The sequence below is a fragment of the Falco rusticolus genome, chromosome 7, assembly GCF_015220075.1.
Source record: "Falco rusticolus isolate bFalRus1 chromosome 7, bFalRus1.pri, whole genome shotgun sequence".
Taxonomy (NCBI): domain Eukaryota; kingdom Metazoa; phylum Chordata; class Aves; order Falconiformes; family Falconidae; genus Falco; species Falco rusticolus.
Window position 1 is genome coordinate 798,812 of NC_051193.1, and position 27,403 is coordinate 826,214.

At 41.7% G+C, this 27,403-nt stretch overlaps 1 protein-coding gene across 1 annotated transcript in view; it reads right to left on the minus strand.

Annotated features, from left to right (window-relative positions):
• Positions 1-27,403, minus strand: part of MYO9A (myosin IXA) — a 184,028-nt gene that overhangs the window by 41,595 nt on the left and 115,030 nt on the right. Inside the window, 5 exon segments of the mRNA XM_037395109.1 lie at positions 4,589-4,708; positions 9,019-9,214; positions 10,018-10,159; positions 11,546-11,667; positions 25,728-25,862. Coding sequence (XP_037251006.1) covers positions 4,589-4,708; positions 9,019-9,214; positions 10,018-10,159; positions 11,546-11,667; positions 25,728-25,862 — 715 coding nt within the window.

The following is a 27,403-nucleotide window of genomic DNA, read 5'->3' on the forward strand; positions in this document are numbered from 1 at the left end:
CACATAAAAAAAGATGTTTCTGCCTGGCTCTTTGCCAAAAAGCCGTTAGCACAGCCATAGCTTAGCACTGACTACAGCAAGGAGGAGCATGTACGTGTCATGGCATATGCTGCGCATACAAGGGTGCCAAGGATGCCGACATACCCATTGTCTACTAAGTTCTACCTCTCTGCTTCAGTCATCATCCTTATGAGTAATGCTGTTTGCTCAAGCCTACTAATTCCCCACCCACACATGCATGTTGTGCTAGGGACACGCTGTCCCCCAGCTAGTAAGCAAATGGGGTGAAGGAAGAGGTTGCTGTGTTGGGGGGCCCAGCCACCTGTGACCTGCATGTCCAAAATGTCCCTAAGCTCTCCACTGTGCACAGGACACCCCAGTTGCTTGCATGGGCCAAACACCTGAACGTAAGTAGGATCCCTGGAAAAATGGTAGTTTATTCCTTGTACACTTCTTCCCTTCCTGCAGACATATGGACAGGGACATGTGTGGCAAGTAGTATATATTGCACAGGGAGGCTTTATTGCCTATTGAACCTATATCCTCTGATAGGGATAGTTTTAGAAAAATTCATATTTAATAAATAGCCAAGAAAGTTATCATGCATGGCTACAGAAGCAGACATTTCTAGCTTCCACAAAGTAGAAATGTTTTGCAACCAAGCATTTAGGAAGACAGAAGACAACAACACACTTTTCAAGTCACTAAACTACAGATATTTAAAGACCCGATAAAGTAAAATTTGACATGAAAACCACTAAGCAATTTTTTAACTGTCCTGAAATCACTTCTGTGAGACAGAAAACATCGCAGCGCTCACCTGAACATGGGCAAAAAGTATATTCCTTTACCAAAGAAAGAAGTCTAAACTATAGTTTGTAACAGAATAGGAAGAAGCAATAGCATACCCCTCCTCCCCACATTTATCATCTTCCTATTTAACATAGCCCAGATGCTGAGCTAAATGGTGTCCTAAGGACCCTTTTATTCTGAAGATGAACGCAAAGCAAATAGAGAGGTCTGCACCTGTCCTGCTGGTGTGCCAGTTCCTCAGAGCCTGACAGTTCTAAGGAGATGAATTCCTACCAAACCTCAGCAGGCAATATCCCCTTAATGGGACAGCAACTGTCCTTTACCTGTTGAGGTATTTTAATAGTTTGTCTTGAAGCCGGAACACTGGGCAGGCAATGCCTGAAAAGGCTGATGTTCCACTTGGTTAAATTATTGTATCTAAAGGTGTCCAAATATCCTAGAGGTCCAAGCAAAAGAAAATTCAGGAATGTGCTGCCACAGGTCATCTTTGATCTTGCCTGTGCTCCAAGGCAGGACCGAATCACCCCTGCATGAGAAGGTTTTGCAATCTCCAGCTCTGGATGTTTTTAGAAAGGAAACCAAATAATCTATCCAAGTGCCTAGCTATGCCTAGAGTTCAACCTCCTTTTTAATCCCTCTTTTTGCCATTTAACCCATTTTTTGCTACATTTCTTAGCCTAGGCGCATTCTTTTACCTCTTTCAAGGCTGGGACTTATGTGCCAAAAATTGCTTGCTTAGAGCACAGAAAACCCAGTTGTAAAGGGGGAGGCAGAAATGGGAATAATCAGAAAGCTGATTAGTATTTTTTGTAGCTATTTTTACACTAAGAAAGCACCTAACATATAGCTGCATCTATTTTATATATAGTATATATGCCTGGATACTTTCTGCATTAAGGCACAGAAGGCTTCTCTAACATAAAGCATTCCATGAGAAATGGTCTTTCACTGGTGTTTCTAAGATGTTTTTTTTGTCCATGCTCTTCTTTCTGGAGCAAACTGTCTTCCTTCACTTCCCCGCATGCCCCAGCAAAGAAATCCCTGAAAGAAAAAGGCCAAACCACCATTCTAACCTAACAAGTCAGGCTGAAGTTGGGAAGACAAGTTTGTGTCAAAATATTACTGCACCTGCACCCTGCATTGCTTGGGAGCAGGGAATTTCTATTGCAAGCTTCCAGATAACAGCTGCATTAACACCGCATCATGATTCTGCAAGCTTAGCACCTTAAGTGACTTTCTGGTCAATGACAGTTACAGTCACAAGCAGGGTTAGATGGCTGCTTGAGCTGTACCAAACCCAGCCGACCTGCCAGCAGCACCACTTCCCTACACTGTGCCATCACCTGGCTCTTAAAAGAAGAAACGCATACATGCCACAGCTGAATGGAAGTTGTCATATTGATGTAGCCCCTTTTCTGGAAAACGGAGTAGGGGTTTTTAGAAATGAAAGGCAAAAAGGTTTTAGATTTGAGCTGATGAGTCACATGTGGCTTTGAGAATTCTGTACAGTGAATACAGGCTATTGAATTGTACATATTATACAAATAATACATTGCATGCAAGGAACAGTGGTGTGAGTGAAAACCACTCACTCCCTTTGCCCTGCTCAGATGCAAGCTGATCTTTTTTACACTTCAGGGATAAAATTATTCTGATTTTTCAAGCACATTCTCTTTTCTTCAGCTCTAGCATTTCAGAAAGACAGACTGATATGCCTAATAGGTCTTTGCCCTCATTGAGAAGAGCTTTGGATAATCCCAGTCTACTCCTTACCCATGAACTTCAACCCACAGAGCTTTGGTCCTGAACTCAGAGATGTCTAAACCCAGTGCCCTGCTCTGGTGGAAGACCATCAATTAACTGATAGACTGAAAGACACCACTGAAGCAGCTCAGATGGTAAGGGAAGGGCGATCAGCTGGCTACACAAGATGAATACCAAGTGACCTAAATGGAATCTCAATATATTCAGCAAATCAATTAGTTTTCTCTCTGTGTGCACAGCTAGAAGTAATTGCACAACTCATCTTGAGTTGATCTCAAGGAGATGACCAACTTGGTCCCTCTCTCAGGGATGACATCGATGTAACCTCACCTGACTCCTGGGAAAAGCTGAGTCCCCAGGGCCAACCTCAGCCCCAGCATCCTCGCCTGCGGGGCCTCCAAGCCTACTGAATTCAGGACTGAAAAATTATACATGCTCCAACCCCAGCTCAGCCTGCCAAAGCCATGGAGCCTGGGGAAGCAGCTCACAGGAGCACATCCCGTGGGAAGATGTGAATCATTTCCGAATGGAGAACATGAATTACTCGTTTGTCTGGTCAGATGCTCTTGGCCAGTTCACAAACTACAGCAATGTTACTCTCAGATCCATGTATTGGTTTTACCTTAAGAGAGACCAATCTGCGTCGACTAGTCTAGAAGAAGTGAGGTTTTAAAATGCTGAGCTCAACACTGAGCTCAATGTCACTGTTTCATATTAAAGCACGAAGTGTCTCGAGTTGTATGAATTTCCCTCTTCACACCTAAGCAACTGCAAACTACCCCCCTTCAAACTTCCTATATTGCCAAGCTAACTTACAAATTACAATTAAATTGATGAATTGATTGCAATTAAAATTACTCATAATCACCTTCTTTTTCAATAGTTTCTTAGTAGTATCAGCAAGGTCACTTAGCACACCACCACTCAATAAAAGCTAGTGCTGTGTTTGCATTACTGCTTTGTATTTCCTTGTAGCAATAGTGGCAATGGTGGGAACTTACATAAAAAAAGTAATGCAGTCTAAATTAAGCATTAAAGTCTAAATTAACAGTTAAAACACCTCTGCTTCCCCCCAGTGCTACATGCTGCAGGAAGCACGGACACCTGATATAAGGTTTCTAGCAGGAAAAGTGTATTTGTGGGGGCTTAACATGCAACTACTTTACTTACCGTGCTCAGGTCTGCGGAAAAAAACTGGGTGTTTTGCATTTACACCTAAGTTGCAAAATGTTTAAGTTAGCTACTTGGGCTGAGGATCTGCCCTTGCAGACTGCATATAGCAGTGCTCTATTTCTGTAAGTTTTAATGTGCAACACGAAGGAAGAGAATAATGGCAGAAAAATTATATATCTAAAGATATGAGCACCAAATATGCATTCTTTTAATATATGTATATAAAACAAAGTAGTGCAGGCAAGAGCGTCCATGTTGTCATGCAGGATGAGTTTATTATGTGACAGAGGAGTGAGGAGGAAGAAACGGAGACCAAGTGCATCCTGACTCATTCTGTAAAATAACTTTGCCAAATGTTTTAGTTTTAAGTAAAAGCCCTCAGAGACAGTATTTTCACAAACTAGAGTTATTTTTCAAGTCCAATGAAATCAGAATAAAGTTAAATTCCAGCTGTATCAGCCATGTGCCTTATATCAGCAATATTCCTACCAGACCTGCAATGCTTTGAACTTATTATCACACATGTGATAACAACAATAAAACACACAAAAAATACCCCAGCATCAGCATCCTGACTTAACGTCAGTTAGTAAACAGGGAAACCACCAACAAAATGACGTGATATCTCAAGAGACACGGGCTTGCATTTAATTTTACTTTCCGAACTCTGCCTAATAATTTCCCAATATGCTCAACATTGCTATAAGGCAGACGATTCAATCCTGCAAGGCTTCTTGGGCATTTATTCTTTTACCCTTTCTACACTGAATGCACCTGGTTTCCATTTCTTGGTGTGTGAGTGTCATATCAGAGGGAAGGGTGGGTGGTGGAGCCTTACTGTACTTCTCCTCCTTGCACCTCTGCAGGATCTCTAAGCTCCTCTGATGAACTGGGTGATGGAGAAAGCTAAAACTATCCACACTTTTCAAAACCGCACATGGCACTGCATCATCATGCCCTTGGGAAGCAAAATAAAAACAACAAAAAAAAAAAAGGAGAGAAAAGAAAGATTACAAAAGCAGAAATCAGGAGAGGGTAAAGAACAAGCCCGAAGGACACAAGAGCTCAAAGGTCACGCATTTCTCACACTTGACACAATTTAACTTTGGTGTCCTCTGGACATGGTGCCATGGCACAGGAGCGATGGGCTGGACCACATCCCAGCCCTACTTATAAACCTTATTAGCCACAGCATCATCACTTTAGAATCACTTGGAGATTATCTGGGCAAAAAAAAGATGATTAGATAAATCTTTATTTTTATTAATTGTTTTAAAAAATCCTTTCTGTGCCTCTGCCAGGTGTTATACCCAATTCACTGTGCAGATGCTCCCGGACATGGCCACCTCAAATTCTTATCTTGCATCCCAGTGCCACATCTTGCTCAGATTTTGGCAATTAGAAGGAAAAACAGAAATTATCTGTATTAAACAAGGGTTCCATATTCCTCAAGGGAAGAGGATACAGAGTCTGGAGTTAGGCAGGATGGCTGTGAGGTCGAAAGTTGGAAGAAACCATCACTGCCTGGGCAAGAGGACTGTTGACAGCCCAGCTCTGATCACAGGCTGGAGGGGAGGTCCCACAGAAAAGGTCGCTGTGCCATGGGCGGCACCTCTCCGTCATTGTTTACATGGCCAAGTCAAGGGATACGTCATGCTCCCGTTGAGGGGCAATGAGGTCACCGAGGAGCCACCTTGTGTCAGGAAGCATTTCATACCAATGCATTAAATCATCAGAAAGAACCAACCTGAACTTGCCAGAGGAACTGTCAAGGGGCATGTTCCTCCCATTAACATCACTTCATGCTGCTCAGTGAGACCTCAAAGACCAATTTTTTGGTTGCTGTGCTGTCACTTTTCCTTGGCAAACACAAAGGGGTTTTTTTAATTCTTTTGGGGAGGAGGCGTGGTGGGGGAGGTAGTGGTGGTTTTCTGGTGCCCAGCATCAAGAATAAATCTGCAGAAGTCAATGGGAGCATTTTCGAGAAGGGGTTACCGTGTAGGTCAGCTGCAATGGGCACTAACCCAAGGAGCAATCCTTGCTGGCTGAATGCAAATGCGGAGCCCGTCCAGGGAGGGCACAGCCCCAGGACCACGAACCCTTCACCAGAGCGAGGATTTAGGTTTGTGTCCAGCAAAACCAAGATGAGAAAGCTGGGAGTCTCCGCAGCCTGGTTTATATGAACAGCGCCAGCTCTTCCATCAAGTTTTCACTAACAAATAATTAGGGGCTTTTGTATAATGAATTAATATCAATGATATAGCAAAAAAATGTCAACCAGCCAGATTTCTTTCCTAAAAAGCTTGATAATGTTCCTTTAATCAAAGTTCACTAACAAATGTAGTTCAAACATGTAGTTGTTTTGGACCATCTCAATCCTCCCTGATAAACTTAATAATAATAATAATAAAAAAATCTAATTATTGAAGAAGTCCACCCTTCAGCTAATTGCAGCCCGCCAGATCCTGGCATGTTTAATCCGAGGAGGGCTGGCAGCACTGTAAGAAGTATCTCTCAGGCAGAAGAAAAAGGTACACAACAAACTTCATGGTGATGCCCGCTTTGCTGCTCTTCACCTCCAGGTTACCAAGAACGATTGCACAGTCACCAACAGCTGCACTACGAGGATATTAGCAGCATGAAAAAAAGAAAGAGTCCCCAAAGCTAGCAGGAAAAAGTGCTGATTATCCTTACATAAGCAGCCGTAGTACTGGTTGGCACAGAGAAGATAACCAAAAGGATGATGCAAAAAGAAAGCAGAGCAAAATTTTGCAGAGCTGCTTACACATAAGCCGGAGATTTTTCATTAAAATCCCCACTGGGTATTGCAAGCATGACTCGGACATGCCTTCAGACAGGTAAAGACAAAAGAGTGCAAAGGGCATTAAATAAAAAACAAAAAAATCTTCAGATATTTTCCTACTCAGCATTACACCTGCCTGATGGATGGTAGCAGCAGCAGACAGGACCTCAGAAACCCAGGACGGGGCAGCATGCCTTTTCTAAACTTAGGCATAAATATTAAGCGTGCACACTTGGATGACTGTACAGGTGTGAAGTTATTCTCAGCTAATCTACCGTAATTTCATGAAAAGCTCCACAGTCCATGGGCAGTAAGGCACTCAAATCAGGCTAATTAAAGCCAGCAAGGTTTGGTAAAAGAACAAAATAAACCTAAAGCATATGCTGTCTTTGGTTGCCTGCTTTTGGCTATCAAGATGGGGTAATTTTAGCAATTCTTTAATAATTCACAAATGCCTTCTGCCATAGATGCAAAGCAGCAGATTGGGGCTTTTCTGCATTATTTTGGGGAGCAGGAGGGACCACCAGCATCCGGCAGTGGATGTGCCGTGTTGCACCAGCACGCCCCACCGGCCGGACACCAGCCAAGACTTCTGCTCAGGCCTGCCTCTGCTACAGCCATCCGCTTTGTGATGCCCTGGCAGGATCGGGGCGGTTTGGAGGACAACTGAACAGGAGATGGGCATGAGGTGTCACCAGCAAAAGCGTGGTGAAAACATTGCTACGGATCTCACCTCGCTAAGTGCTACCTGGGCAGAAGTCACGCTAGGAGGGGACAGGTGAGGGCAGAGGCAGCTGGACATGAGCAGCCCCAGCTCCACCATCACTTGTAGGGCTAGAGCAAGCTTTCCCTACAAGGATATGGCGTACTTCAATACAGGAATTAGATTTAGGTAATCTCTTCCCACTAGTTCTGCCTATGTAATGGTGACTTGCTCGTGACTTTTCCCCAGTTCAGGCTGAAGATGCACGTAGAAAGAAATTCAGGCTATAAATTATCTGAGGATTGCTGGGAAGCTTAAGACCAATCTTACCCAGCTTTCTGGATTTTTTTTTTCCCCTCTTTTTTTTTTTTTTCCTTTTCCTTTCTCAAAACCCAGGGGTTACAAAGCACAAAACCATTTGAAAGCAGGCTAAAGGATACCAGATAGATAAAAGAGCAGCATCACAGGATAGAAAAGGTTTAGAAATCATAGAAATGTATAGAATCTATAGAAATACAATCAGTCATTACCTGATATTCATTAGTTTTGCTGCAGAAAGAAAAGGCAATGCAAGAACTGAGTCTTGGAACTGTCTGAAAACCTTCTGGACTATTTTATACCTATATGTTTATATATATAGATATAAATAGATAGAACCAAATTATTGCCACAAAATCAAGAATGAAAAGCAGAAAGCTAGCTAGTGGGAAGGTGAGCATGGCAGGCACGACTGATTGCCAGAGATACAGAAAGTGAAGCAGGGCTTGAAATTTGTTCTTACTCCCAAAGGTTGTGAACAGATTTTTATCATTATCAGACAGACCCTGGTTCATGAGAAATATCTTTTCTCTTACGCTGCCCCTGAGTGTTCGAGAGGAAAAGCCTCATAAGCTGAAAGCTGATTTTTGCCTTCTGCTCTTCTTGGGATGCTATTATTTGCCCTGAACAAGAAAATTATTCTTTCCGCTTGTACAGTTTCCGTATCTACATTCCTTGTCCCAGGCTCCCTAGCTGTTCTTGATGCACAGCTCTCAGACTAAAAAAACATCATGGTGCAGCCCCATGCTTAATTTTAACTCAGCTGACATTTTCCCTGCTGAGACTCTAATTTCATCATGAATTTCAAGCCCTCTTGTGCCCAAAAATTAATAGTAATAGCTTGTACCCATCTTTTGGAAATTGCTTTATGCAGAGAAATGGTCTAAAAGCACAGCCAGGCATTGCCTGCCACAGCATGATGATGCACCATTACTTTCCTTTAATTTAATGCCCCCACGTTCGGCATGAGGTGGTTCTGGATGACTGCAAAGCAATGAATTTTGCTAGACAAGAGACACGGTCCCTTGCAGCTTAAAGGGTGAACAGCATGAAAAATTATAGAGAAGAATTATTGCCTTTTTTTGTTTCCGGACGTAACTAACAGTTCAAGAAATCCTAGCAAAAATAATTTGCCTTATTTGCTGAATAATTTTTATGTCTCTGAATCACTCAGGTTTTCCTACATATGCATCCTACAAAGAGGAAAAGTTAAAGCAGCAATAAAGTGAAAATATTTTCTTATAAGGTATGTTTGGATTTTAACACATTAAGATGTGACTTTTACATAGCAAAAATCTAAACACTGGTTTAATGATTTTTTTTTTTTTTTTAAATAGATTAAGAGCTCCTAAGAATTTAGGCTACTTAAAGTACTGTAGTAATATATTAGACCTAAACTGCTGGTGAAAATCAGGTGCTAGGATTAGGAGATCAGCACACGTACCAGTTTTCTTCTCCACGTATCTTTTTCCTGCCTCCTTAAAAGCAACCATCGCCCTGAAAAAGGCCCGCAGGACTGCCCAGCGGAAGACGGCCACGGGGTCAATCCCAATCATGCCGCAGATAAAGGCATTTTTGCTGCTTCGCAGGAGAGCTACAATGTCCGGACGCATATGATCAGTGTTTTTCTCACGGAAATCCTGAAGAAGAAGAAAAAGGAAGGACAGAAAGGAAAATAAACAATATCTACAAGATACGCTGGGTAAGATCTGCCATGCTGTCCCTGGGACAGCACAACTACTGAATCCTGCTGCTATCTTTTTTTTCTGCCCCCATATTGGATGTCTCTTTTTGTCCAGAAAACAATTGTTTTATCCCAAAGCACCGCTCTGCAAAGCATCTCAAAGCTGATGCTTAAGTTTGTCACATGCATTCATTGCATCAGAAACACAATTACAGATTTGCAGTTGTAAATCCTAGGGCTGATTCTCATACAGGCTCACCTGCCCACCAGAACTGCTTCTGCTGATAGTTGGCATGAATAGAAACAGGGTCAAATTTGAAATCATTTGTATGGGACTTCAAAAAGTACCTGCAGCAGTGAGATGCTGAGACCTATGTTCATGTGACTTGTATCATAAAACAGCTAAGGATGAAAAAACCATAGAGTTTTCTACACAAACCAAGCCCCGGAAGGCTACCAAACACCCAGTTTCAACCTGTTCCTTGGACACAGCGTTAACTCAGTGCAGTCCCTAAACTCTTCCCCAAAATGCCAACACACAGAGCTTGCAAAGTGGAAGAGATCAGGAAGACACAATCCCCATCACCTTCTCATTTCAGCCAAGCTTTTCACCAAACACTTCCCTCCTGACCCCCATGTCTCTTCTCTAGCCAAACCTTCTCCAAAACGCCCCTCTGGAGCCTCTGGGACTCTCCTTCCACCATCACAGCTAGATGATTTAAATGAAAACAACTGCTGGGGAACAGCTGGGTGACAGACCTTCACTCCGTACTTCACTTTGCCCGCATAGTGTTTGATGATGAAAGCTGGCTCCATGACTGCTGGAAATTCAATGTAGGAGTTCCCTTCATGTTGACGCTTAAACTTGTCCAGCAGTGTCTGGTTTGTGGCTTGAGGAAAACTGAGTGGAAAGAATTAAAAACAAAATAGCTGTAAACCCAGTGAAAAAGGTTTTACACATCTTCCTTGGCCACAAACAGGAAAACAGAGATATTCTGAGCTTCCACTTCTGTGCCTGAAGAACTAGGCAAGCACTATTTTGCATGCTGTCATGTGGTTATACACAAATACAAGGTATATCTGGTGTCTGAAGAACTCTTAACTGACTTAGTAATGGTCTGAAATCAGTTATAAAAGCAAAAATAGGTATATTTTTATTGTGGTATACTGCATTGTATGCTCACTGCATGGAAATTATTCAGGGCAGCTGTGTTTGAAACCCCAAGCTTCTGTCATTGGTTTTGAGGCTCAGACTGCTTGTATTTCTGTGGGGTATTCACACATTTATGAAACATTGAGCTGTTCTGCCTACAAACCTCACTTCAGTTTCAGGACTTACTTGACTGATCCTGGCACAGGAGAGAAGAAGCCTCTTGGTAAAAGCAAGCCAATTCTCCACCCTCAAACTTTATGTAAATCTCCAGCTTGGCAGGGGTATATTTCTCAACTTTACCTAATTTAAGCTGTTTTAGCCTGGTACAGTACCACTGGGCACCGGGGAAGCATCACTGCCGTGCATCTGGTCAACAAGACAAGAAACGGAGGAGAAACCTGCAAGCAAATGGTGGGAGGCGAGCGCGTGCCCTGGACTGGAGCCACATGGATCCAAGGTGATACCAGCAAAACCACCTGGCCTTTCCTGGCCCTTCACATGGAGAAAACTGGCACGCACCTCTGGCAAGAGATCCCTTACGCTCACAATTTTCCATCCAAAGGCAGATCCAGAAGCCACGTGCTCATCTGATAGCTTCTACTGGGACAAGCTGGATGGATATAACTGAGGATGGAAATCTGAGCTGCAACCCTGATGCCCACAAAATCCTGTGGAAGCACAGCCCCTATGTACATGCCCTCAGTTCACTCTGGCCTAATTTTTAAAAGTAAATTGATAAATCCACCTTAAATATCTGTAACAGCACCCACACAACCTGCTTTAACTCCTGTGCTTGGATCTCCCTTCACTCTGCTCAACTTCAAGCATCTTCACATCATTACACCGCAAGAGACAGGGAGAGATATGAGGAGAGAAGTAGCAGAAACCTTTGCCTTTCCCTTTAACAGAAGAAATTCTTGAAACAGAATTTTAGTTATTATTTGTTAAGGCTTTTTGCTCAGCTCACTGGGTCTCCACTGTTTGCATTACCACCTTGGAAACAAAACCAGAGACACAGATAAATCAGCCCAGGGAGCTATTAGCATCTTTCTGGGAAAAACCACAAGAGGTAAGACCTAAACACATTTTATGTGAAAAAACAAATATCACCAGCAAAACCAGTTTCCTACTCACTTGCTTTCCTCATCCAGCAGATGGAGCAGGCCCGTCGGCTTCTTACTGATCAGGTTGATGCAGCTGGAGTTGTCTATGTAGTCTATGTTGTGCCAACTAATTCCTTCTGCTCTATATTCCTCCTAAAAAATACCCCCAGATATTGTAACAATATTGTATGCAAGCAAAAAAAAAAAACCAAACAACCAACTAAAATTCAAAGGGTTTCGCAGAAGCCGATGCACCATTTACCAAAATGAACATTTCTTCTGCTAATATGCCACCAATATTTTCTTTGATGCAAAAGAAAATGATAAAGAACCACTTGGACAACAGGGAACCATGCAGCATTTTACAATTCCAGATGTACCAGACTTTTGTTCAGACACAGGTTAGGTATATGGCAGACCATGCCTATTGCAGATGCTGCGCATCATTGCATCTGGCTTTGCTTTTCCTGGCTTGCTGTTAATGCGCTATATGATGTATTTGCATCAATTAATACTTAGTATTTAGTTGCTATAAGAAAAAAATAATTTAATTACAAAGGAGCAGCAATAGAACAGCCTTTCCTGCTTCGCTGGGGTCCACTCTCCTGTAGTTCACACTATTACTGGCTGGTGCTGTAAGGGCTAACCAAGAGAGCTCCAGCTAGTAGAAATCCCCGCTCCAAGATGAGCAGAGCCATGGCCCTTTACAGTAAAAGTGAGGATCTGTCCCCACATCCAATGCTGAGGGGAAAAAAACCTCTTTATTTTCCACCAAAATAACTCCAACCCTTGCTCTTTTATAAAGGTTCTCTCCTCCAAGATACATTTTCAACTGGATTACTTCGAGAAGTCTTCTGCACAGATTATTTTTGGGCATCTGGAAGCAAGCAGAGTCTAAAAATCGTAATTTTTATCATACACTTTCAAGACTTATGACTCACTCCAGTGATATTGGAAGTGCACCTTACTCCCTGTGTTGGAAAAAGTCCTACCAATCCAAGCTGCATTTTTACTTCTCTATCGTAAGACATTTCGATGGCAGAATTGATGAAAAAAAGGGGAAAATTATCAAAATTGCACTAATATGGTGCACCTTTATAACCATCCGATTCATTTTTGTTGCTGCTTCTGCTTTTATTTTTAATACCAGCAAAAAACTTCAAAATGAAATATGTTCTTCCAACTCTCCTCATCCAAAATTAACATGAACTCAACATATATTATTTTTAGAATTAGAGCTTGAAGTGCTTTGACACAACTCACAAGGAAATTTTTGCTAAAAAACATAGAAGGTCCTGAATTCACTATTTGAAACATCATATACCTTTACATCAATGATACACGCTCTATGCACACGTGTGCAGGTATAGAAGGAGTTTCTAACAGCCCTAAAGCCTTTCAGGTTCAAAACGTAACACATACCACTGGAAAAAACAATAATCTTGAAAATAAGGAACAACTCCATATTATGAATTTCATGTTTTCTTTTCGTTTTGTTTTTTTTTTTTTCTTCTTTTTTTCTTAGGTTCCTGCAGAGCAACCAGGACACAGTAGGCATGCAGAATAACATTCACCAGTCACTACTAAACTATAGGCATTTAAAAATCATATATTTGACTAAGACTCATTGCATTTTCAGTACAAGTCAGGAAAAATCCTTCTATATGGCAGTCCAGTCAACTGTAAAAGACTGCATATTTCTTGAGCGAGCGTGAGCTTCTCCTGAGTGATTTAAAAGAGAGACAGTGATGGGTGCAGCAGTAATTGCAGTCAGCATCATTTATCAACCGCCTGCTTCTGACAGCCACTTAATCACATGCAGGTCCATTAGCCCCAGCTTTGCCTGCTCAGGGCTGGTCCTGAGCACCTGGCGAGCAATAAACCTTGCTGTGATGATAACAGAAGACCTTTATTTTGGTGGTGATGGGTGCCTGCTACACATTACTTGCCTTACATATTTATTATTATGACACTTTTTTGAACTACTTGTCTGGGGGCTTTACATAATTTTTCTCCCCCAAAACCCCCAATTATCTCAAGTTTTATGTTTGCATACATCTAACCTGGACCACACCATCACTCTGTTCTAGAAGCCCTCTCGACATCCCCAGCTCCACGTATGACATTTGGCAGCTGCAAAATGAACATTGCTGTGAAAGTCTTCTGCCCAGACTAAAAACTTCTACTACTCCTAAGATTGGTGCAAAATAACGAATTAGCAATGTTAGCTCTCGGTTTTTCAAATATACTCCAGTAAATGACCATAGAAGACCAGGGTTCTTTCAATGTCTCTACTTTTTTTAGGCTTTTTCAGCTCTGCCACAGATAGTGTGTGACCTGAGGGCCAGTCATCACATACCTCCTGGCCTTGGTTTCTTCAGCTGCAGGGTTTTGGCTAATTTTCTCTTCTCTGCTCTTCTTTTTCCCCTGGGCTAGGTCAGAAACACTCACTCCCAGGCTGTGGGGTTGCTCCCCACATCTGTCCGTCCATTCCTCCCTCCCCTCCATCCCCAATGCAACCTCTTGCTGTGTTGGCCAAATACGAAGAGGGATTAAAGTCCTCAACTAATAACCTTTTCCACAATAACTCAGATATACGCTCCCACTTCAAGACAGGTGGGTACGCAGCAGCAGGAACTATTCCAGAGCAATTGCTCCAAAGCTTAAATGGAAAAAAAAATTCCCCTTATTGCTTCTTTCCTAGCATTTTTCCAGTTATTGGTTGGATTGCCTTCAGAATCACAACCCAGGAGAAGTAACTGCGGCTTTGTGACTGACCAATCGAATTCCTTGGGTGTTGCTGGTCTGCAGGACACTGTGCAAATTGACCACATAAAAGCAGAAGCTTTAGGGTAAAATCCTTGCTGTCCATATGTATACGTTAGACGTATTCAATTAAGTTTCAGCTATTAATCTTCTATATGATTTGTGTATGATTTCTGTATTCCCCTTCTAATGACCGTCTTTCTGCAGAATTCAGGAGACACCCTGAAAGGCTGCCTCCACAATATTCTTCACTCCTGAGTACGACAATGAAGTCTCTGCCATCCTTTGATGGATGCAGGGTCCTCGCAGAGCACTTGAGTATTAAGGAATTACATCCAAACAACATGAGGTTTTCATTTAACAAGATGAAGACAATATGAAACATAGCCCATTCAAACAAAACCCCCTCAAACTGGAGTTTAATTAAAAACCAGCTTAGACTTCTACCTTGACTTAAAACTAATCTATGTTTATGGGCAAATTCAAATGTCCTATTCCTAGAAGACCATCTTTACACAGAGAACCAAACCACTGACATTACCACTATATGCAAGAGTTTCTAGTGCAGTAAAGTCCAGAGTCTGATTTTTGGCATCCTTACTCCCAATAAAAATGTACAGATATACTCCTCCCATCCCTGGATAGCTGAAACCTGGCCTGCTGGAAGGTGGAGCAATGCAAGTTCACTGGAGAAGAGAGCAATGAGCTCTCAAAGTTGGCAAAAGAAATCAAGCAAAAACAAAAAAAAAAAGATATTCAGGGTTGTTTGTTTTTTTTTTTTCAGAGTCCAGCAGCTCCATATTTTCATTTAATTACTGGGTGAGATGCTACTGATTGCTCTTGAGGTGACCTGTATGTTCACCACGAGGAGATTGATACTTCCCAGTTGTGCACTTAGAAACAATTCTGCTGCCCTGACCACAATGATGTTAGCAGTACGTCAACGTCGGCACCACATGTCACCGAAGGGACTTGTCCTGGCGGTGCGAGCACACTCACTTCTCGGATGCTGTCACCCAGCTCAGAGCGGGGCTGAGCTGCCATAGCTGCACCGGCACGCTCGCTGCAGCAGCAAGCTCAGCAAAACCCTGTAACGTGGATTTGGCCTCTGACTCAGCTGAAGCGCAAGAGAGAAGAGGGTTAGTGACTTCATTTTGCTTCTCTTTAAGGGGAAAAAACCCATTATTACTGCATCCGATATTTAGAAAGATGTGGCTTAAGCAGGGAGATGGCTCATAAGAAAAGGCAGCATTAGTTCGAGTTATTCTTGTTTAAAAGGGATGCTTTTTAGAGCTTAAAATGCTCAGGCTGATCTGAATAAAACACAATTCGTGATGTTCAAACATTAAAAAAAAAAGACATAAAATGTGGATCCAGACCTTGAAATGCATATATTCAGAACATGAACATAAATGTTTACTGAATATCTTTACCGGATACAGCATTATCTGAGGCATAAGAGCATGTCAAATTTGGGGCATCAAAAAACCAGCATACGGCAGAATATCCAGCATTTTTTACATATGAAGATTAAAGGAACTCTAGTAAAGACATAGCTAAGCGCTATTAAAGAGAAACCCTGCCTGCCTACAACCGACCCCAGAGCTCAAACACCGCTTCTGCCACTCAGAATAATGAATTTAAGATTAAAATATGCATGCTGAGCATCAGGAAATCCTTCCCAACTGGGTTGCAAGGCTTGATGGAAACCCTACTGCTACAAAGAGAAATCAGCCATAGTTTTATAGTTGAACACGTAGAGAAACAAGTCCCATTATCTTTACAGGAGTGTTGGATCAGTTCTGTTATCAGGACTTTATTTTGGTGCTAAGTGAAACAAACACGCTCTAAGCTGCAGCAGAATTAAAGTTTTATATATATCTTTATATACCCATGAGCCTAACAGCATCTTGGAGGTGCTGGAAAACATCTCTGCATGTCCACACACGCTCTATTATGAATTACTCCATATCCAGCCATAGTCAACAGTAAGTAAAAACAAAAGCTAAAAAGCGTAATTAGAGGAGAAAGCATTAAATATTATTTTTAAGCTCACACTTATCTACAGTACCATGCTCATTGGGAGCTATTGCTCCCCAAAATCAAACGGTAAAGTTAAGAGGTGATTGAAGGGGAGTGATCAGGATCTTGAAAAATTTAAGAGACAAGGGGCATAGAAACCCAGAGAAGAAATGAAACTGGAGAGACATGATAAAAATACAAAATAAAAAACATAGGAAGTTTCCCATCTGTCTTAAAGCACAAAACCAAGGGATTAGTAAATTCCAATCACAAGGCAGTGAAAAATCAGGCCCGAATACAAAGGCGGGGGCTTTTCCATGATACATGAAATTTGTTACCCTATCACAGGATATCAAAGGTAAAAATTCTGCTGTGATTTCAAGAGGTCTGGAGGGTGCTGGGCATCCATCCACACAGCCTGTCGCAAGCTAAGAGCCACAAAAATATCTCAGCATTTCAGTGCGCAGGAGGCAGACATCTTATACCATTGGGATATTGCTATTAGTCACAGTGAAAATTGAGAAGCAGCCCCCCAAAATAACATTTTAAACCCAAAACCAGGGATGATGCTCTCACCTCTTTCTTGGGGATGGGAGAAGGCTGACAGCAAAAAGAGGGATAAAATGTAGCATGCAGTGCTATTTCAACTTGTATCAAGTCCAACTAGGAAATTAAAGCATATTAGAAGGCAATGTAAAACATAATGAATAATTATTTGCAAGGAACTTCGTGCAAGGGAAACATGGCATTCTCTGTTTCCCAGAAGCATAGCAACCCTGCTTCAGAAATGCTCGGGTAAATCACAACAGCAGAGGAAAACCCCACCAGCTCATTCACCTCCGCCGGGACAGAGCTAGATAAGCCCCAGGAGGTTATCTGCCTGAGCCTTTCATTGCCTAGGCATAGGAAAACCTTATTTATACAATGAAAATTCCCAAAATAAAGTAGGAAATCAACTGAAAAATCCTTTTTTCCAGCATATCTCCACATGGGAATGCTTCCCTTCATGTTCTTCTCACAAAAATTCACATAATCCAGAGCCATATGCTTCAATGGGATGTCGAAATGTATATATTTTGCCTAAAAATTCATGACAAAACATAAGGGTGTGAAATTCCTCTCTTCTTAACTCTTAACACCGTCTGCTTCAGCTTCAGGCAGTGTTTGGAAAGTGAGAAACTAGGAATTAAATCCCTTTTCACGTCTCTCCATTCTTAGCCAACTTCCCCAGCTTAAATTTAATCTCAAAATTTTATTAAATATTACAAGTCAACTTGACGCCCCCAACAATATAAACCTTTGCAAATGCAAGCTTAGAGCCACTAAACCCAAGCATACACGTTTTTCCTTTCTTGATTGGTAGTAACAAGGTACCATCAGCCTTGCAGATGCTGATGGACAGTAAGATAGGATGTCTCCAAAAGCTTAGGTCAAAAATGAGAAATGAAGCCGTATTTTGCAAACTACATTGAAAACCCTCCAGGAAAGAATACAATTCTTAATGTTTTAAAAATTACATTACAGTAGGTCATTGTTATATGAAAAACTAATGGAGCTAAACCTTGTAAAAGCTCCTTTCTGCATATGTCTATATACATATGTACCCTACACCATCCATCTTGGGGAGCTTGGGAAGGCTTTTTCAAAGCTGGAAACAGCAGCTAGGTGTGGGGAAACCCCTCCACCCAGGAGATCCACCCAGGATCCGTTCATTCAGGAATTCATCTATCCCATGGAGGATTGTTTGTTCAGTAAGTGCAGGTGGGTACCAAGAGCCAGTCCCAGCAGAATCACCCTGGCATAATTTGATAATTAAAATGAGCTTGATATGATAAATCCTTGAGATGTGAAAACCTTATTACTAGAGAGTTCCCAAATGAATGAGACCAACGTCTGCTTTGGTGCCAGCACTTACACGCTGCAGACAGCACAGATACCTCGAGTTCCTGACATCCCTCCAGAAGAGGATGCCAAGGCTGACAATGCTGACACTTTCGTTTATGAACAAGGATTTTTGTGTTTGTTCTCAATTTAAGTAGAAAAGGAATTTACACACACAGCCATATATATATATTTTTAAAATAATGCATCCACAGACAGTATATATAAAAATGCATCCCCACATGCTTTATAAATACACAATCTATAAACAGGTTTATAAGCCGCTCCATTTTAATGATAATATATGGCAACATAGGGGTTCTGATAAACAGCCTTCCACTGCACTGCTGCTGCCACCTGTTTTAAGTTACAAACCACTTATGGAGCATTGGCAGATGGCTTTGAAGCAAAGGTGCTCCCCGAGATGGTCTTCTCCTTCAAGGTGACACTCTCAGTGGCTCCTCAGCAAATGGCAAGTGAATTTGGTTTTTCTTTGGGGCTGATCCTTCGGCTACTGACAATCTCCAGTTTGCTGCATGTACGCAGCCTAAGATTTTGACTTATTGTAATTCAGACTGTCCATCATTAAATAAAGTGTTTTAAAATAGTAGGTGCAGCCCAGGGTTTCACACACGTGGCTGTGTTACACCAGCTTTGCAGCACCCATCTCCAAGCTCAAATCAGCTTCCTGCGTTTCAGTGGCAACAGTAGGTTTCAGTCATAAATTGTATTTTTCTCTCAAAATGGGGAAAGTAGGTTTTGCATGATCTGGCTAGCAAAATACATGTTGCCACGGTCCCATTTACTCTCTTTCCAGGAGCATCCTTCTTCCCAACCTGCTCTTACAACAGCCAGGAGAAGTGTGAGCCTAACGATTCTGTGTGATCTGCTGGCACATTAATTTCTTTAATTTCTTGCTATCAAAGAGGAAAAGAAATATCAATGCAGTTCTTGCAAGATACATCAGGCTTAGGAAGCATGAAGAGGATGTCCACAGTGGTCATGGTCAACACCAGACTGGTCCTCGAGGCTAAATGTCTTCTTCCTCTTCCAGTCCCACTCCAAACTTGTGCCAATAAATACACTTGATCCCGATTCCCTTCTCATTCATTCACACTTACAGTGGGCTCACAGTACTCCCTAATATGTATATGTATATATATACACACACACATAGTTGTCTTGTGCTACCCCTATGAACATCTTGTTACTGTGCCAAACCAACTGTCCAAGCAGGAATTTCACATGTAACAAGTAGAAGAGCCACGGTCACAATGGACCATCCAGTTCTGCCTCAATATGGTATTTTTTTGGATGGGTTGAAGTATTTTAGAGGCTTTTAGAGGTTTCTCACTCATCTTCTTGCTTAAGAAGGGAGCTCACACAGCACAATGCTGTCCTAGGAAAATCCATCAACATGCACTGAGGTCTTATTTTTAAAAAAAGCTGTTGCTCACAAGTATTGCTAGTGCTTTCTTTCTGATATAACCGAAGATTTCACTACATCCTTGCCTAATTTGGCTCATAGGTATTGGGAATGTGCCAGAATTTCCCCATGACCATAATTCTGGACTAACACCCAGGACCCGGCCCTAGGAGACTAGTACAGAAGCACCCTAGATCACACGTAATGCTCTCCAAAGCAAGGTGTGGGAAGAAAATACTTTTTGTATCACTAATAAATAAAAATTTGTGTTTATTTCATCTTTATCTCATCCTTTTTTGATTTCTGGGGTTTTTTTTCAGGGGGAGCTTCATAACATACATGAGTACATATCTATCTATTGAAAATAAATAAATATACATGTATTGGATTGCATCTCAGGGCCAGGTCCCAGAGGACAGTCAGGTTCGGTGTACCCATGTCAATCCCAACCCCGCTGGTGCAGGGCTCTGGCTGGGTTAGGGGGACAGGACTGTCCCCTGGCACAGCCCATACCCATATATATTTATCCAATGTATTTGAATAGGAACCACAATCAGCAGAAAACATTATCTAACTGGAAAAGTCAAGGAACCAGCTTAGAAAAGAGGAAAAAAGGGGCTCAAGAGATGATGGCAACTTGGGAGAGATATAACGCCACCTGGAGCAAGGCACCTGCAACTTGGAGAGCTCTAGCAAGGAGGGTGGGGATGAGGGATGGAAGAGGAGCTCCGAATAAGGGGAACAGAGGCGGTTTGGGGCAGATGCAGCAGCGCTGCAAGCACAGCCTGGGGATGTGCTCAGATGTTGTGTGATGCCTGGTAACATTCCCCTTAGCTTGTCTGGCTCACAAAAACATCAGCAAAAGCCAAGACATAGGGACAGCGCTGAGATAATCTTTTTATCGATATAACCTTTGCTTTTCCTTACTACAAGACAATTTGTAAAGCAGTCCACGTTCCTAAGTCACTAGGCAAAATATGAACTTGAATCTTTAAAACTACACATTGCCCAACTTGCAGATAGGAGCTCTGTGCATTTATCTCAAGAAATTTATGCTGCCAACCACAATCATGATACTTTCACAAAAACACAGATACACCACTTCTCTGCACTGGTCTGAAACTGAAGGTCACAGAATCATATTAAAAAAAAACAAGAGCAATGAGACCCTGTCTCTTTTCGATATGTAATTCTAATGTACAAAAAATGCAGAAAACTGTTGAGTCTTTCACACCAGTACGTCACACCAAGAAAGCTTGCTAGAGTATTTGTTAATGATATTTTAAGCATGTTTTCTAATTTGCCTACCTAGTATGCCATTACACATATTTGAGAGCACTACTCATGGGGGATCCATATAGTACATACTCTATAGGTGGGAAGTTGGAACTAGATTATCTTTAAGGTCCCTTTCAACTCAAAGTATTCTATGACATTATATAATGTATATATAAAATACTCTACTATGTATTATATATTATGAACTTTCATTATCTGGAGAAGCCCCAAAACAAGGGGGTGGCAAATGGAGCCTCCCTGGATCCCGCCCTGGCCATGCACCACCCTGGGGGGGAAGGACCCCAGGCAATGCTTTGGGGGACCAGTGATAACCACAGTTGTGTTTTATTTCAGTCCTGTAGTTTGAAATCTTCCTGTCCTAAAGATAACACTTAAACAACTCTAAGTACCCTTTTAAAATATATTTTTTTAAAAAATATGAGTTACATACTCTAAGCATCCTTTTTTTTCCCCCCAAATGTGAGTTACATGCAGTGGCGTGTTGCCAAACAATAAATCAATAACTTATGCAGCTTGGTATTCCTCCATGTGACATATGGCACACAGCTGACAGCAGCATTTTTCGGAGGGCATCCGCTCTCCTACCTCCAACGAAAACAGAAATTTGAACTGAGCCTCCTAGCCCTCAACAGTTGACTTCTGATGGTTGGCTTTTGTCTTCAGATGCAACAAAGAGGCATTCATGCTTAACTGTAGCGATGAGGTACAAAAACCCCTTACTGGAAGGAAGGGAAAAAGTATGCCAAGCAGTAAGAGAAAGATCCTTTTTCATGATTTATTTTTAATTTAACTAATTTTAATTATTTTCTTAAATTAAATGAAACAATTTATTTCTCCTTATTTAATTTTTGTATTTTATTTACCCTAAATGACATGGAAGGCTGCTGGAAACAAAGCAGCGTAGCCTGAGAAACCTTGCATATACAAGATGCTTTAAAGTATCACAGACATTGCAGTCATTTCACAGACTAAATAAACTACCTATCACTGCATCCCGTGACAAATCGATTAATTAATTCACTCCGATTGCGATGAGCAAATGGTTATAATGTTCATGATTTAGACCAGACTCTCAGATGTCTACACCTATTACACAGGACCAATAAAACCTATAGACTTGCCTAAATATTTACGGAGCTTTAGATGGCTGAGCAAACATTTCATAGGACGCATTAACTTTATGAAATTAAGTTTTTCTATCTGAGCAGGCTGAGATTTGGTGGTTGGGGCATCAAGCTCAACAGGGACCCACCCCACCAGAAAATACACTTCGCTTAACACCTGAGCTCATGCCAGCTAATCATGCTTCAAAAAAAAAAAATTTCTTTTTCAGACTCAACCTCAGTTATTCATCAATTTTTTAAAACAATTAAACGATGTCCTCAAAATTGAGGTTTGGTGGGTAAACAAAAGGTAGAAAAGAACTTAAACAGCAATATCTGTGGGACAGAAAGCTACAGGATGACTTCTCAACCTTTGAAGGCATCAGCTGAAACAGGGCAAGGTGGCTGGCATGGGGGTAACTGTACAGCTGAGCACTGGGTGAGCCTTGAGCAGGGACGGAGGACGATCAGTGAGGTCAAAGATGACAAAGTTTGGAGAATGGGCCGGGGGGGCTCTGCCAGGCCAGAGAAAAACCACCCATGCTATGTGATGGGTCAGGCTGTATTTAAGTTATGATTCCTGCAACAGCAATCTTTCTAGATTAATAAATAATTGTTATTGGTTTGAATCCAAGAGTTTGCCTACACAGACAGGCTGGGATTTTTGAGCCTGAGGCTTTACTGCTTCATCAGGTTTGTCTTTCTTGTACTCTTCCATCATCTGCCAAAGCATATTCCCATGTATCGTGAATCATCACTAAATCTTCCTTTGCGATCTAGAACAGTCCGTTTAAAAAAAAAAATGGTAAAGAAACATCAGTAACTCACTTAATCCAAGGCAGAACTCTAACATTTACCACTTACTGCCTTGTCCTCCTATTTTACTATAAATAGCAGGCAGAGATGCCTTATCCTTATTCTCAGGGGCGGCTCAGAGCAAGGAGTTTGCTGTTGCAAAGACCTTTGAAGACTCTCGGTACACAGCACAACAGCAGCTGCATTTATAGGAAGCATCAGGCTGAAGCCAGACCGCCTGAGGATGCCTCAGCTGGTTGTTTGCAAACCACTGGAAATAGTGTTGTCTTCAGGCAGAAGGTTTTGTTTGTTTTTTTTAAAAAAAGATTCTCAAGGCACACTGTATTAGATTTCATCAAGGAAAAAAAAAGTTAAAATAATCCCTCGCTTCTGTTAGATGACTTTGCGAGAGGTATTTTGGTATCCATAACATCAGCAGTATGCCACAGCAACAATTACATCATGGCTAAATACCGCTCTTGCACAGAAATTCTATTACGACTTAAAGAAAATCCTTAGCGAATACTTACATTTGTCATTTCTTTTAGCAGAAATGTCCAAATACCTCAGCAATCTGTCTGCAGCCTCCTGCAAGCTCTGGAGATAAAAGCAGCATATCTCTGGGTACAAGGCAAGACCCCTCTCCACTTCAGGCGCCCGTCATCAATAACCCCACTTGTCTTTCAGCCATCCAAGACATCAAATAAACCCTTGTAAAGCCACAAATATCTCAGATAAATTCGCAATTCAAAGTAATATAACTATTTCGTCATCTTTTTTTTTTTTTGCCAACACAATATTAACTCCCTACAGTCTTCACCTGTAATTCAGCAACTATCATTAAAAAGAGGTTAATCTTTGGGCCAGCTGGGAAGGAAGGGTATTCTGAAGACCCAAGATCTGAATATGTATCATCTGTTTTCTTTCCATCAAATCCAATCCTCCACATGCAGCACATAACTCCGAGAAGAGGAAAATGAAATGGTTAAACCATACAAATAATTCACTGAAGGATTAGTGCTCATGCAGCTGTACATTTATTTATATTTATAGCAAGCAAACTATGTAGAGATGACCATATTTTCCACCAGCAGAGCTTGCAGTGCTCCAGCCCTAGACAGATGACGTGCTCTGACATTAAGAACTGGAACGAGCCCTTTGCAATCAGGTGCCTCTGCAACAGCTCCTCTCATCCATACAGCAAATACTGACTTTAATGACTTCGTGTGCTTGACAGATTTATAGGAGAAAGCTAATTAGGTCATTGGTTATAAGCCAGCCCAAGAAGAACTACAGATTGCTGCAATCAGGAGCTCTGCATATACCCCAGGCTTAGGGAGGAGCACTGACCTGCTAAGAAATCCCAGCCCAAGCACCAGAATTCCCTTATGGATGACAGCAGCTCGGCTCCCTCCTATGAAACTGGTGGAGGCTGCCAAAACCCTCATGTCCCAAAATCCCACCTCATTGAGGTACCATCTCTCTCCAGCTTTCAGGAAGGGTCCTCCTCTCCCAAGCCTCTTCTAGAAAGCTTATCAGTTACATTTATAGAAAAAAAATAGCTGTATTTGCTTTGCAATAGTCTTTTAGTTTGCATTTTTATGGTAGAAAATGGTAAAACAGATCTATTCCTAGAAATACAGACAGGTTGTCCTACTAACTTCTTAAAGCATCTATTGAGTAGGGTACAACCACATACAAAGACCTAAAAAACAGGTCTGAGCAGCTCTGCTCCACTTTCTTGAAGGAAAAAAAAAAAAAAAAAAAAAAGAGCATTAACAGAGAAGCATCAAACTCTGGAGCAAACTTCCCCAAATGATCCATTCAAGGCTATACTGCTTATTTCTGACCCTTCTCATACTCAAGAAAGCTTCTTTTTTCTTACTTTTCAGATCTCTTGTAACACTGTAGAGGCCCAAAATGAAACTATCAGGGTTTCTGGGAAGGGCAGATTTAATTCTCTGATCTCAGCTGGACTCAGACTGCAGGACACTGTTTATCAAATACTAGCTCTACCGAAACTAATGATAAGGAGGATTTCCCTTGACCTCACCCAAAGGAGAATTTCACCCAAAGGGAAGGCATGCAGACTGGCATTAAAAACAAAAAAGGTAATTTTGAAGGTCTATAACATATTTCCTGCATTAGACAGCCCAATTATATGTTGTGCATCCATGAAACAACATGTACTTTAGCAGTTTTCTTGTCTTGCTTGTTGTTAGATAACAAATGGTGTTTGGAGAAGCCTCCTCCCATCCTAATTAATAGACTATGCCATCTTATCATATATGTTACCTGCTAAACTATGGCCTGTATTTTTGTTATATCTCTCTCAGCACATTAATTTGAGGCTTGAAAGCAACACCCAGTCTTAACAAACCTAAAGCAAAGCCTAAAGTTCAACCCCTCCTAATCTGCCATGGCTCACGGAGGTCATAAGGACCTCAAGCCTGACCTTACAGAACACGTATGACAGGGACATTTCCCCTCCCTTCCCATGAATTAACACTGGAAAGCAAAAAACTGCCAGAAGATTGGGATGGCATTTTCAACAGATGCTGAAAAATAACTTTTATGTGATATTAAATGACAGAGCAGCAAGTCCAAGCAAAGGCAAGAAAGAAATTGCTCATGGATGAGCCCTCTGAGCATATGAGGAGACAAAAGAGCAACGGTAAAGGTCTTCATGGCATTTCAGGATACTCACATCCCAAAACGTTTGTTGAAACCCAGCAAATCTCTGGCTGGACTTTATTTTACAGTTAGCAGGAAGTCATATGTTAAATTAGAAGTTAAATTTGAATAATTCAGTGTACACTCCTTAACATAAAAGAATTAAAGGGACAATTTCAGAACCTCATGAGTGCCACAAACTCATGTCAACACTCACTGGCGTCAGAATAAATTATTTCCAGACCTACCTGTTCAAGTTTAAAGATGTGTTGGTTAAAGTAGTGCTGCAAGCGCTCGTTGGCAAAGTTAATGCAGAACTGTTCGAAACTATTATTTTCATAGTCTTCAAACCCAAAAATATCAAGTACTCCAATGGATAAAGTCTGCAAGAAAAGTAAGAATGAGGATTAGAATAAAATCCCATAAATGAATTATTTGTACACAGTACATAACCAAAAGCATACAAACAGAATTAAACATACTTAATAGCAGGACTTTTAATTGTTACTAGAATTGTTGATACTATGCCATCTAAAAGACTTCATCTACATCAGAGAGACAACATGTAACTTTAGGTATCTGGGTAGATTGCTGTTTTCTAAAAGAAAAGTCCTTTTAGAGTTAGTGGTTTGGTGTTTTTAATTTATAGACAAATTGCCATCTTTGAAGAAACCTGAACCCAGTTCCAAGTTATTCTATTGGATTTAAGACAGTATTTATCTTTTGAGATAATGGGGATAGAGCTTGGAAAAAAAGGCTTACACCACGAAGACAGTCCAGAGAAACATGCTTACAAGGGGAATACAGGATGTCTAAGCTAACATGCTCGGGCTGCAAGCCTTCTGAAGAAACACGTACATGGCAGGGGCTTGCACGGAAATAATTCATTGCAATGAAGGAAAGTAAGTCTGGTCAGAGGTACAATACTATCAAACATAAAACATCCACCTTGCATATCAGATGGATCAGACGACTGTTTCCTACTGAGAAGCGTAACCCAGACGGACTGATTTTTGAAAATGTTGAGTCGCTCTCGCCTTACTGAAGGGGATTGTAAAGGAACGCAAAAATAGTAATGCTGCTGCAAAAACGGGCTCAAATCCATCCCGAGTAAGTTTCCTTCATAATCAAAAACTTAAAGCCACAGAGCTGTTGAGCATATAAAACAAAAGCTCCTTTTCTAACCTAAAGACCCAAGAGCGTGCTTTCCCTGCCTTCTGCACCCTTTAAAGACTTGGCTACTGCTTGCGTTGAATGGAGGTCTCTGAGCAGGGAAGGGAACCAAGCCTCATTTCCCATGGACCGCTGTCCTAGGGCTCCACGCTCTGGCACAGCCATCCCAGACCCTGCCACCAGGACACAAGAAATGCTCTGCAGGACCAGCCCAACACCTCCAGCCGTGGCAGCAGGACATCCCACCCTGGCATGACAGATACACTCCTCCCATTTAAACCCCCTGAACTTTGGTGCAGGCAGGTGCCCAGCAAGTAAGCCCAACCAAAGTTTATCCTGCTGTGTGAGGCTATCTGTTACAGCTCAGCACCAAACCCAAAAAAACCTGTTTGGCTGGAAACTGGGCTGATAAGCAGCTGAAACTGCAGTAACATAGCAGAAAATGTGACTGCAAATCACCTGCTTTACACTATGAGCATCTGCAGCCCTCCAGGCCCACTGAGCTCTCCCTCCACAGCCGCTGGCTGCACGGCAGGGATGTCCCCTGGAGCCTTTCAAGGTTACCCCTCGAGGCTGAGACATCCCTTAGCTGACCACCAGGCATCAGTGGGTTGGTAAGTGACATTCTTTGCATGCATGTAACATTTAAGGTACACACAGTAAGCTTCAGCAATAATCTCCACATCCCACACTAATTTTAAGTGTAGTAAACTGTGAAGTATTGACCGCCAATCCATCTGTACTTACTAAT